This window comes from Temnothorax americanus, unplaced genomic scaffold (assembly GCF_048541705.1).
Source record: "Temnothorax americanus isolate GAGA-0224 unplaced genomic scaffold, ASM4854170v1 Scaffold2, whole genome shotgun sequence".
Classification (NCBI taxonomy): domain Eukaryota; kingdom Metazoa; phylum Arthropoda; class Insecta; order Hymenoptera; family Formicidae; genus Temnothorax; species Temnothorax americanus.
Genome location: NW_027509338.1, coordinates 6,217,996 through 6,231,451, shown reverse-complemented (window position 1 = coordinate 6,231,451; position 13,456 = coordinate 6,217,996). Strand labels below are relative to the sequence as shown.

General features: G+C 37.7%; 4 protein-coding genes across 5 annotated transcripts in view; 1 reads left to right on the top strand and 3 right to left on the bottom strand.

Moving 5' to 3' along the window:
• Window positions 1-2,726: 2,726 nt before the first annotated feature.
• Window positions 2,727-4,184, bottom strand: LOC143896787 (protein lethal(2)essential for life-like). Its single transcript, XM_077404811.1, has one exon. It carries the CDS (start codon window positions 3,697-3,699, stop codon window positions 3,028-3,030), a length of 672 nt encoding a protein of 223 aa, XP_077260937.1. The 5' UTR covers window positions 3,700-4,184; the 3' UTR covers window positions 2,727-3,027.
• A 1,050-nt stretch (window positions 4,185-5,234) lies between these two features.
• On the bottom strand, window positions 5,235-6,640 carry LOC143896788 (heat shock protein 23-like). Its single transcript, XM_077404812.1, has one exon. The coding sequence runs from the start codon at window positions 6,432-6,434 to the stop codon at window positions 5,835-5,837; it is 600 nt and encodes a 199-aa protein (XP_077260938.1). The 5' UTR covers window positions 6,435-6,640; the 3' UTR covers window positions 5,235-5,834.
• Window positions 6,641-7,662: 1,022 nt separating this feature from the next.
• Window positions 7,663-10,636, top strand: Pch2 (pachytene checkpoint 2 protein). Its single transcript, XM_077404810.1, has 6 exons — window positions 7,663-7,999; window positions 8,531-8,687; window positions 8,763-8,954; window positions 9,101-9,328; window positions 9,526-9,873; window positions 10,274-10,636. Exons 1-6 carry the CDS (start codon window positions 7,938-7,940, stop codon window positions 10,544-10,546), a joined length of 1,260 nt encoding a protein of 419 aa, XP_077260936.1. The 5' UTR covers window positions 7,663-7,937; the 3' UTR covers window positions 10,547-10,636.
• LOC143896784 (synaptogenesis protein syg-1) overlaps window positions 10,605-13,456 on the bottom strand; it is a 143,526-nt gene continuing 140,674 nt past the window's right edge. For both annotated transcript variants that reach the window (XM_077404805.1, XM_077404806.1), the window contains 2 exons: window positions 12,573-13,043; window positions 10,605-12,225 (listed from right to left, as the gene is read on the bottom strand). In XM_077404805.1, coding sequence (XP_077260931.1) covers window positions 11,678-12,225; window positions 12,573-13,043 — 1,019 coding nt within the window. In that variant the 3' untranslated portion in view covers window positions 10,605-11,677. The remainder of the gene's footprint in view (window positions 12,226-12,572; window positions 13,044-13,456) is intronic.

Below are 13,456 nucleotides of genomic sequence, written 5' to 3'. Positions count from 1 at the left end.
TACCTGTCACGGCAAGTGATAAAAATACAAAACGTTTTAACGAACGTTTTAACAAATTTCTGAAGGCTGAAAGAGATTACATCTTTTTACTATACTTTGTCTTTCAAACGTTTCTCTCATTTTACACTTGCATTTTTACACCTACAGCTGACGATTTTATTTGTATTATTATCAATGCATATAATGTATCTATTATTATTTCTATATTATTATTGATCTAATTATTGTATGTGCGCATGTTGCGTTAACATATAGTGTGAATAATAATACATTATTCTGTCAAATTAAATATATTTTGATATAGTTAGACATTTTAATCGATGAGATTGTTTAAAAAATTATACGGGAAAGAAAACAATTATGAAAAAAAAACAGCAGATTTTGAATCTGTTATTGATATGATGGAAAAATTGGTGATAAAAGTTCTTTTAATTGTCTCTTTCCTTTTATATGAAAGTATTTTCTTTAAAACATTTTTTCTTCTATCCAGGAACTTGAAGAGTACCAGACAAAATATTGCGTTAACATCTTTAAATAAATAAAAGTTAGAAGACAAACTGTAAATTTTGGTATCTGATTTCATTAATTTTGTTAAAAATTCGTTTAGAACAAAAATGTTTCTTTCGATAAAAAAAATTTTTCCTCGCAACTTTACTATTTACAGATTGATTAAAAGAGGTATAAAACAGAAAGGCATTTTAGACGAAAAATATTTCCAAAAAGTGTTACGCAATTAGATCATTGGCCGGTAATTTATAGTCGATTCTTATTTCAAGGCGGTCTTAAGTATAATGTCTTAAGATGCTAATACGGTTCTGTGATTAGTTCGCGCGTGACACCTAAAGATTGTATTCAAGACGGTCTTAAATATAAGAACCGACTGTGAATGCCAACCACTGATCCTTATCTTACATATATTTTATGGCGCGTCAAACATCGACACATTTTAGTCACGCACTAAATTACAAACTGCACACAATGATGCTTGTGCCATTTTAAAACACAGTTTTCTAATTGTAAGTCGAGAATGTTTTGCTACCTGAAGGCCAGCGAATATTTGTCAAGATAATCGTTTAATCTCGCTGCGATGTCCTTGGGTCCGCACATAAACAGTGCGGCGAGAGAGAGAGAGAGAGAGAGAGAGAGAGAGAAAATCTCTGTTCAACTTCTACTGAATATTGTCGAGTCAATCGCAGAAATACCCGAAATTTAATTCAGCAGTAAGTAACGGCTGTTTTATTTTATTATATTTTTTGAATCGATATGACCTGATAAAACGCTTCATCGCTAAAGCGACGCTTCTGGATTTTTCCTGTCATTATATAGACAGTTTACATGGCACTGTTTGCAAAGCATATGTGTGCACTATAAGCAGATAAGCAATAATGATAAGTATCAAGGTGATGCTAGAGTCAAAAAGTCTAGACTAACGATAAATAGAATCGACGGTACTTATTCATAATACGGTCGCTATACTTCTAATATACACACACACACACACACACACACGCACACATATACATATATATTGTATATATATATATAAAACTAAATTTTAATCGCTTTCAAGTAGAAAAAAATTGAAAGTGGCGCTCGTATAATGAATATAAGTACCAAATCGATTATCGTTTTTAAATTTTAAATGATCCAACTGCAGATGTCGAATTATTTCACGGACGAAACGATTGTTGCATAAATAGAGTATTTAAAAATTCTCGGGTTTCTTCTAGATTAAAATCTTTTTCTACAAATATATATATATTACTTAACTATAAACATCGTAAATTAAATGATTTCTCATCTTATTTTTCATTACAGTCAAGCAAATTCTAAAAACTTTTAAAAATATCGTTTCATGTTTCTCGCATTTTCTTTTGTTGTTATTATCTAACACTATTCTTATTGATTCTTAAATGATGTTGTTAGATTTGTAACAGCAGAGAATAAATCTGTAAGTATATTCAAAATTTATTAAAAATGTGCATCGTGTGAACATTATTTTACGTCTTAGTTTTATTATTTTGATTATTATTCTCGATGAACAGTTATATGACTCAGTTAATGAAGCTGATCATCATATCGCAAGCAAGCTTAACTTGACCTCGACAAAACGATATTTATAGAACAAACTGTAGTAAATCTGCGGGGTAAAGACCTACGGAGAGTCGCACCTCAGAGACTATTTCTGCGTTCTATTTTCGTTTAGTATAAAGTAGAGCCTTCTCGCTGCTCCTGCGTATTTACTGCAGTCGATCAGTAATTAATAGCCGACGGACACATACACTCGACTGTCTTTCTTTTCTATTGATAGACAAAGAGAGATGCGAGATGCGCTCAATTGCGTTTTTCCTTAATTTACCGTAAGCTATTGCATTAAAATTTGATATAGCAAGCAATTTCTATTGATCCTTTTTTTAGAAATTTAAATTCTCTGAATCGTTATCGTGAGGCCTGGTCGTTTTCGCTGCACTTCTGACCTAAGTAATGCAATAAGTTAGAATGAAAGAAAATATATTTGTTTCATTCTAACTTATTGCACTATGTTGCACTAGTTCAGAAGTGCAGCGAAAACGAACAATCCGATTATTAGCAGTTTAAACATACTCAGTGCGTGAATATATAAGAAAAATTATGTAGGAATATGCGCGTATATTTTTTTGTATTATGTAAATATGATTTCTATTAATCAAACATAACATTATCTGAACGATATGAACGAACTAAATAATAATAACGTTGGATGCTGATAAAAACCCGTTTATTTTATCATCAATATAAAAACACACACAACTACATTTCTCTCAAGGATGGATTAGTATGGCACTAAACATCTCATAATCGGTAATATATATATATACCGATATATATTACATATATATGTAACTACAATACAATAAGGAATGTATTATAGTTATAGCCAACAGAGCGAGGAACGTAGTTTTGTAGGAGTAAGTGCAAAGTGTAAAACAACAAAATTACGTATCAAATAGAACGAAAAAAAAAAAAGATTCCGTGTAATTCAGTCTGTCATTTTTCCGGCTTTGGTCCTGCTTCCTGTGCCTGCGTCGCCGTCACTTCCTCCCGAACTACCTCGTTGTTCTCCAACTTCCTCTCGACGGCCGGGACCGTTTCGGACAATTCGGACTCGCCAGCCTCTTTCTGGCTGTTAGGAGGAACGGCCGGTTTTCCAGTCTGCTCGATCTTGATCACTCTCTCATCCTTCGGCTTCAACGGGGCCGTGACTGTCAGGAGGCCGTTGCTCGATAACGTGGTCTTTATCTTGTCCACTTCAGCGCGACTGGGTAGCAGATATTTTCTGACGAATTGCCGGGACCAGGCGTTGCCGTCGTCTTTCGTCGCCTCGTGCTTGCCCTCGACGACCACCCAACGGTCCACCACCTTGACGGTGACCTCCTCCGGATTGTACTCCTTCACATCTAGGGTTATCTTGAAGACGGTGTCGTCAATGTTCGTGGAACTGAGGACATGCTGATGCCTATTGTTCAGCAGGTCCGCCCACGGTCTGTAGTAGAAGTCCAGTACCCCGCGGTCGAAACTGGCGGTCGGGTAGATGCGGGTTAAGTCTTCCAGTCGGACAGGGCTCATTCTGCCGAGAGTTGGGTCTAGCGAGCCGACGCCGCCGACGGGTGCGTCCAGGCCCAGATGGAGATTCGAGAACAACAGCGGTAGGAGATACATGACGTCGTCGATGTGTTCTCTCTACTTCCTTATACGAATCGGTTATCTCGATTTCACAGCTTCGTCGAAAACACCAGCGTGCTACGTGCTACCCGCTGCTTGCGTAGAATGCAATGCCTCGTGTACTCGCACAGGAATTTCAACAACTGACACGTCCGTCGTTGCGACCGCTATTTATGTCAGACGGTTTTCGGCCTGGGTGGGAGGACTGGGGAGGTACATTCCATGACGTTGCAGGGCTTCGAAAAATTACCGCGATTGGAAGCTGCACTCTCGTAGTTAAAATAGATCCTCCGCCAATATGCTCAACCCTCTATCCGCACAATAAACGGTGAATGAACGGAGATGTGCTCAATTGTTCCTTTCTACTGTTTGTCGATAGCTATTTGGTTCAAACTTCGGCGTAGTTAAGAATCTCCATCGATTTATCTTCTCGCATATGTCAGAAAACGTCCACAGGGTATAATACATGCTCAGGTCGTTTATATATCATAACAAAGATTTTATTAATAATCTGTTTCATCTCAATAGGCTATATATATATATATATTAAAGATTTTGTGCAGATTTTTTTTTAAGAAGATTAAAACTGAAAAAGGAAGGTTAGCTTCTATTAAAAAAGAACATTTAGAAGAACGAAATTGAGCCACGTCAGTGGCACAGAAAAGCATGACGCAATTCACTCACATTTGACGGTTAAATGAGTCGAGATGACGTACAAAGTCAACACGACGAATGAGCAAAGGTGTTACGGAAATTACCATTTGTTTAACAATATCACGCAATTATAACGCTTTTCATCCATCATCGTACGTACAAGGAATAGAAAACAAACATGCAGGTTTGGTGGTCAGAAAATGGCATTGTCGATTGCACGTCAATAGTTGCGAATTACGTGAAGTGCCAGATCGATTTTTTATAATATTTATATATTATATATTATATTTATATATATATTAACTAAGTAATTTATATATTAACTAAGATTTACGTTATAATTTTCTTATTATTATGTATTTAAAAAAAATAATATAAAATATTGAAGTGCAATGCGCTAGAATGCTATTTTAACTATATATTTTAACTATACAAGTTTTTCAATTTTCTTCTAATCGACATCGGTATACGGAAGAAAACGGGGGAAAGAAAATATTTATTTACTGTAACTTTTTAATTTTTTGTATCACGTATCGTTGCAATTAACCGAACATTTGCTTGAACTAGATTTGAAATTAATCAAGCACAGTTTTATTCATCTTTTGCTTCGTAAGTAAGTTCTCCTTTCTCAATCGTTTAATTACTTTAATTCGAAGATTTTTGACACTTATCAATACTTCTGCTAAAGAAAAATAAATTATAAACTAAAGAATAAAGACATCCTATGGTTCTAAAATAACGCGTAGAATAAGTTACTTCATAGAAAACTTCTCGAAAATAAATATGTATACAATGATAAACGTGACTATGTCAATGAGATAAAGGAATAAGGAAGTGGTAAGTTCAATAGGGTGATAAAATAACACCATTGTAATTAAAAAAAAAAATTTTATATGTATTTGACAAATGATCGCAGTCTTACATCAGTTTTACAATCATTAATTTTCTATGTTCCAGACAAAAACAAAAACTATATTCGCGCGCGCGCGCGAGTACACCTAATAATAAATACATCCTAGCTCATCTACTATCCTATCTTATTGTGAAAGTTCATGATACAATTTCAGTAGTAATTCTTCCGTTTAGCTACCCCAGCACAGATATCGATGAAACTAAATTTTAATAAAAAATAAAAAATGGATCAATTTATGAAATTGGAAGTCACGTTTCTTAATTTAGTAGTTAATTTAGGAGCTAGTGGTAAATATTATTGGTTAAATTGAGTCTGTTAAAAATGACTAAATGAATGAATAATCTTTAAATAAATGCATTGTACGGACTTGGAAACGCCCTCGTATAAAAGTAATCGTAACTTTAATCATATCACAGGGACTAACTTGTAAAATAGACCGATGTCAAAGTTCATACATCTCTAACTGTCGATAGATCTATCGTACATCCGTAGAATTATACACACAGGAACACAATATAGATTTAACGAACAATATGAACAGTTAATACTTCGAAGAGTCCATTTCTCACTCCTGCTTCTTCTCCTTCTCACCCTGCTCGAGCGTCTTTGGCTTTTCCCGCTTCTGGACGAAGGGCTTGCCGGTGCACTCGATTCGGAGCGTCCTCACCGACTCGTCCTTCAACGGCCGCTTCTTCGGCGCAACGAGCGTCAGGAGACCGTCGGAGGACAGCTTGGACGTCATGTTGTCGACGTCGATGTCCTGCGGTAGAGGGTACCTGCGGACGAATTGGCGGGATACCCAGCCGTGCCTGTCCTGCCGGTCCTCGTGCTTGGCCTCGACGACGAGGTGATCGTCCACGATCTTCACGCCGATCTCCTCCGGCTTGAACTGCTGCACGTCCAGCACCACCTGGAAGTCGTCCTTGTTGACGGGGGGCGACGGATTCTCGCAACGCCTGATCGCCAGCTTCAACATGTCCCTGAGCTCGTCCAGTTCGTCACGCCGTTGCGGTCCCATCAGCTTCTGGCCGACACTCTCAACCGGCACCGGCACTACTGGCAGCCGTTTCGGTCGGCGATCGTCCGAGCCGAAGAGCTGGTCCAGGAGGGATTGGCACATCAGGTCCTCCCAGTCTGTACCAACGATGAATGGTACCAGGTCCATTTCGCAGGATTCGTCTCTCGCTGACAGTGATGACTTCGCGAACACGCTCCAAGTGGAATACGACACGCGATCGCCTTTGCGTGGAATTGAGTCACTTGTTGCAACTCTCTACTGATGTCAGCTCAGTCAGCTGCGATCGCTCACTTGCGCCTGTCGATAATCCGATTCTGATAGCTTACTGAACCGTACTGAACTGAACTCACTCGGCGCGTAGCCCGGCGTATTTATACGGCTGCGCATGCGTCGAGAAACGGTTCGATCTTTCCAGACGTGAGCGAGCGAGGGGAGCGAGGCGTCTCGTACGTTTTGGCGAAATGATAACCGCGCCGGGGGGGGGGGGGGAAGGCGGGTTCCCCAATATCTTTATGATGGGTGTGGAATATAAACATGAATCTTATCTTGCAAAATATAGTCGCGAGTGAGCAAATTTTCGTATTTTTACATCAGACCAGGAATAAAATATGAATAAACGTCTTATTTTAGAAAATATATGTCTATCATCTCTATAGAAATTTAAATAGCAATATAGTTCATATATATAAGAAGTTGCGTGTTTGCATTTCTTAGAATGAAATCAGCTTTAGAATATATCTTTAAATCCGTGTAAATTCAGTTTGGTAAGATTAATCGAAGGTATGTTATCAAATGGATGTGCTAGAATTGTTCTTCGAACAGTTTTCGAAAGGGATTATTTAAATTGAAAAAAATTAACTAAATCTTCATTTTCATAATTTTTAACTTTTATCTTTGAAAAGATAGAAAATGTTAATAAATTTGTGATACATCAAGTAAAATCAAATTATTATTGAAAATTATTATTATCAATTATTACTTTTATTCGCGTCAAATCAAATTCGTTTGTTATAATTTCAGACAGCTGACTTTTTATTTTAAAATATCTCAATATTTTAAAACGTGAGGCTTATACATATTTTATATAAAATGAATTACAAATAAGAAACTGATCTCCATCAAAGGAAGTCTGCAAATTGATCGTAGAATCTGTCCCGAAATAGAACGACATTCTGTATATTTCTCTCCTACGTCTCTAGAAACGTCGCGCGTCGACTTCTAGATTGTATATTGTATGTATACCATCTAGAAGCGATCGAATCGACGTTTCTAGCAGTTTCTAGCAACGCTCGGAATTACCGGAGCCAGAGAGAACTCTCTGGAATTACCTACGACGGATAAGGCGCCGGCCGGAATCCGCTAGACACTTTCTGGACTTCGTTCCGCCGGCTTCTAGGGTCTCGCCACTTCATGGCTCAACAACGACTTCAAACTTTGAATCTGGCATCTGGCATCCGGCTGCATCCGGCACGAGCCGGACGAAGCGACGCGAACTGCGAAGGTAGGCGGAACGGCGTCTGTCGACGGAGAGAGGCACCCGATTTCACCGAGATCTCGTCTATTATGTGGCATTAGGGATCCATTCGGATCTTGTCTCGTAAATTGTCCTGTGTCCTGTCCTACCCCGTCATACTCGTAAGAACGCTCGGGATGAACGAGGAGAATCCGGAGGAGAACGTGTTACACGTAGAAGTGTGTCAACATGCCAGCAGGTATTGCTCACTCCTTTGTTCGAATTGGTTTGGGACGCGTTCTGTCGGCAGGGTCACGAATATGTTGATTTGATGTTCAATTAGAATCGTCTCGTTCGTTATATTCGTGTTAACCTTGAAAGAGATTGGATTCTGGAAGAATTGGCCCGTGGCCAATCCTTGTAGTATTAAGAGGCACTGTCATGATAAAATAATTAGAGTGATTTCTTAGTCTTGATTATTAGATAATTTCCTATGGGAATATTGAGAGAGATGTGAACCTTGTAATAAAGTAGAGACTAAAATGTATTCCTCACGAAGCGACGCTCTCTTCGACTATTGAAACAATTTTATTGGGACAATAATTTATAATATTTTATAATATTGATAATCGAAGATTTCAAATGTTCCGATAGTTCTAGTCAATTTCAGTAGGACTTGAGTTTGCACTTAATTGCACCTGAAATCAATTTTATGAAAACTTTACAGGGACTTGATACTTGATCGCATTTCGATAACGTTAATTGATTTACATCTGTTCTATTGTTTTAGTACTTTGTCGAAAACCAAAATTGAAGAAACGGTCAATTCAGAATTACATTTGTTGGAAGAAATTCCTCTCGATGTTATTCTATATGGCAAAGATTTTACAAATACAATTATAAAAGATCATGTGGAATCCATGATATTCTCGTCTGACTATGTGGAGGTATTGTCAATTTTCACATTAATTTATTGCGAAACGATTTTGTGTATTTGCGTAAATATATCATATTTATTTCAGAGGGGAACGTTCAAAATTCATGGAGCTAGCGTCAAGTATTATGTCTATAGACTGACGCAGGAGGATGCTGCCATAGAAACGATAACATGTGACTCTGATGAATTGCCAGTTGCATGTCACTGGTTGTTACCCGCACAGGAATTTCACTACATGTGGGAAAATCTGTATTACGATTGTGATATAAAGAATAACGTTAGTAAATTTAATAGATAATCAATTTAGATGATTTTGCTGTACGTATCATCGCAGTTACTTGCGGTGTATCTTCATATACAGTGATTTTATATATCAGTACTTATTTTTAATTTTCTTTTTTCTTTTCCTTTTTTTTTTTTTAGTTATTACGTTTCGTGGAGACTACAATGTTATTTTCTGATCACGCTGTTAATTCAAACATTATAAGCTGGAATAAAGTGGTGTTGTTGCACGGTCCTCCAGGTACAGGCAAAACCAGTATGTGCAAAGCTCTCGCTCAAAAAGCTGTTGTTCGTATGGGAGATCGCTTTACTCATGGAAAATTTATAGAAATTAATAGCCACAGCTTATTTTCAAAATGGTTTTCTGAGGTATGTATCTGACTGTTATTTACCTCGCTTTAGAAGAGGGACGGTGAAATGTAGGATTAAAATCAGTGATGGAAGAAATGAATTCAAGATTTTTAATCTATATATTAATTAATAACAATCTTCACAATTAGGTAACATGACTCACATATTATACCATTCGATATTAAAGTTAGTGTTATTTTTTGTATTTGTTGCAGAGTGGGAAACTTGTTATGAAGTTGTTCGACGAAATAAAGAATTTGGTTCAGGACGAAAGTGCACTGATATGCATTCTGATCGATGAGGTAGAGTCGTTAGCTCACGCACGTAAATTATGCAGCAACGGCACCGAACCGTCTGATTCCATACGCGTTGTGAACGCACTGCTCACGCAGTTGGATCAGATCAAACGGTATCCGAACGTTTTAATTTTAACGACGAGCAATATGACGGAAGCTATAGATCTTGCGTTCGTCGATCGAGCGGACATAAAGCAGTATCTCGGATACCCATCCGAGGTTGCTATTTACAATATTTATCATTCGTGCTTAAAAGAATTAATGAGGGTATGTATGTCTCTTCTTAATCCTGTGAAACGCAATAACATATAAATACTTAATATATAAATATCGATTATAGTGTTAAAGTAATACATCTCTTAGCACTTTCTGCAATTTACGATTCTAATACAAGACATATGGAGGGATAAAAGCCATAGTGGTACACAGTCAAATTTTTTAAAATGACTTGTGTGCATAGATACAATTTATATATTGTATAGATTGCATCTATGCACACGAGTCAATATCTTAAAAAATTTGACTTACACCACTATGGCTTTTACCTTTCCATATTATGATATTACTAAATTTATTTAGTAATATCTACTATCTACTTAGTATCAATGATATTTCTCGGTTAATACTAATATATATATATATATTATTTCATATATATATATTCTAGACTGGAATTTTGGAAGATGAAGAGATACACGACATATCGCAGTTAAAGGTACTTGGATACGCAGAATATGAAGACACCAAAAATAGTCTAAAACTTTTGGAGCTTAGCCGTGAGAGCGAAGGCTTAACCGGTCGTACCTTAAGAAAAATACCATTTTTGGCGCATGCTCTTCATACATCCACGATCAAAAGTACATTATCCAAATTTTTAAAAGCCATGCACTCGGCTATTCTGCAACAGGAGCAACAAGAAGGTGATTTCCAGCAATCATGAACAAAAAGATTGTTCCTTTTCTATTTATTCTAATACTATTTTATTATATATGTATATATATATATATATATATATATATATATATATATATGTACACATATACATGGGTGTGTGTGCGAAATCGTAGTATCAAATACATGTTTATTGATAGATTTTCAAAATCGTTTCGAAAAGTCTCGCATGAACAAAAATTTTTTTAATTTTGACTTATTTTAGGAGAGAGAAATTACCTTATTCTCGCTTATACTACGATTTCGCACGCACCGTATATAATATATGTATGTATATATATACATATATATAATATTATTTAATAATACGTTTTGTATAATTTATTTTCGTATAATAAATGATTGTCGCAAAAAAAGATGCTTATTTCCTACTTGAGTCATCTATTTCGAACGTATGTAAAGTCGAAATAATAATGTTTTGCGCCATTCTCGAAATAAGAGGCTCGTAGAATTTCTTTCTACATTCCATCTTGGTTGAAGAGTATCAAAATCGGGAACTGTATATAACAGTTTCCGTGAGGTCCAGTTTTGCACTGATCCCCGCCTCGTCGCGCAACCGCCATTAAAATCACTGAGATGCGACCGCTATTAAAGTTACGCTTCGTTCCGCTTCGACGACGTGGACTATACTTTGCACCGGTACGCGAGTTCTTCATACAATATTTATCACGATGTGCCTGCATTTCGAATGGACAGATTGCTATTGTTGCCTTACCACGGTAAAATACTATGAACAACACGGTATAATAAATAACTTAAATGTAGAAAAAAAAAGATTAAAAATTTTTTTAACGATACAAAGATACGCAACAACAGTTGGCAGTCTTGCGAGAACACTTGTGTTAAGTTCTCGATATAAATATCAGACTATATAACATTCGATACAAATATACACATTGCGTATTACGTCATTAAAGTAATTAAAAAGTATCTCTGATTTTACACATATGTATAATCTAGAGTAAGTCGTAAATATATCTCAAGAAGGAAGTAGACTGATGTAAGAATAATAGAAAGAGATATGACTACAACAAAGGTAGAATCCATTGCTGAGAGGAGCAAGATTCGACGATAAGGGAGGGGATTCGATATCAATGGGAGAGACGGAGGTCCGCATATTTTACACAATGGTGGGCGGCTGTAGGACCATGGGTGCTCTCCTGACCTTCAGTGCTTCCGGGCTCATGGCACGCGTCTGCTTCGCGATGCGGCTATAATCGTACACGCTCTGGTTGCCGTCTAAGCTGGACTTTCTGGCGAAAGTCTTCGCGTGGGACGAATTGATAGACTTCTGCTGGTCCAACGACGCGCCGTTCCCGTAGAGCGCGTCGGCCGCGATGCTGCCCTCCTCCTCCACCTTCTGCCGGTACCGTCCACGTCGCATCTTCAGCAACGAGTACACGCTGACGGAGACCAGCAGCAGCAGGAATAACAGACCGACCGCCACGGCCGCGGCTATCACGCGCATCTCTGCGGGGTCTCTCACTATCAACATGATGTTCGTCGAGTCCCGGCCCTTGTCGCTCTCCACTAATAAAGTGTACATCCGAGAGTCTTCCTTCCGCAGCTCCTTAATCTCCAGCTTGGCCCAGTAACAGTTGGTCCCTATCTTATTCTCGACGATCCGCTCCAACGGCAGAGCCTCGTACTTCGGATGAATGCTCTCTCCTGTTGAAAAATTAAGACTAAATAAAAAAAATGAAAAAAATAAAAAAAAATAAAAAAAAAAAAAAACGCGGAGCCAGAGATACGATTTGTTAGCGACTTGACTCGACTATCAAATATTGAACTCTCAATCGAACTGCACCATCTAAATTTGTCTACTTGGTTACAATCGGAATTTTATTTTCTCAAACAAGGATAAATAAGTACTGCGTAATTTTTATCTATTGATTCAGTATTTCCATAGAGTCGGCTGCTCTGCACAATTGAAAAGAGATTTATTCACGTTCAAGTGAGAATTGAGCCGAGACCTGATTTAAGCCGCTACTTAGCAAAAAGATATTTTTCTGTACCGGCTCGAATGTGAGAACTGCCCCACTGCCAGGCGACCAGTTTCGGTGACGGTAGCGAGCAGAATCGAGATTTGAGCCTGTGCACGGGCTCCCCGGCCCATCCGACGGACTCGTAGAAGTCTCGACCGCCAGTGGTCTGGATTTCCGGCGGTCCGTTCACGTGCAGCACGTATTGTCTTTCGCATTTGGTCTCTTGCATAACGCCGTTGATCGTGTTGAAGGCGCTGCAACGGTATTCGCCTTCGTCGGACCACATGATATTCTGAAGGTACAGACGTCGGCCGCCGCCTTTGTTCTGCACATGGTTCTCGATCGTCTCCGTCAAGCTACCGCGAAGATGCACCCATTTATATTGAGCAGGTGGATTCGCCTCGTATTCGGGACACTCGAAGGCTTCCACACTGGAGTTTAACAGCGCCGTTTCCACGTTTAGGAATGTGCCATTTCCTTTGTTCTTCAACTGTGGTTTATCTACAGAGAAACACAATTAGCAAATGCACAACCGAGTGTCTGTCGATTGTATGCTCGCTTTAAGATAGCAAATGGAATAAACGATTCTTATTTATACTGATTTATAAATAAATAAAGCAATATTAAAGGCGAACGTTACAACTACGTTGAATCTTGTCTATACACTGTTAAATTTAGTGTCAAATTATACTCAATTCCAGTCATTTTTAATCATTCCTATAGTTCGCTACTGCTCTTACTCAATACGTTAATTTGACTAAACCAATGGAGTTAATACCGTTAAAAATAATACAGTTTTGTGTGTGTTAAAAAATAATAAATTTCGATACATTAAAAATAACAAAATGTTATTTAATTCAAGGTGCTGGTTTAAATATCATTCTTTAATATTTAACAGAGTGTAGATATTTCGA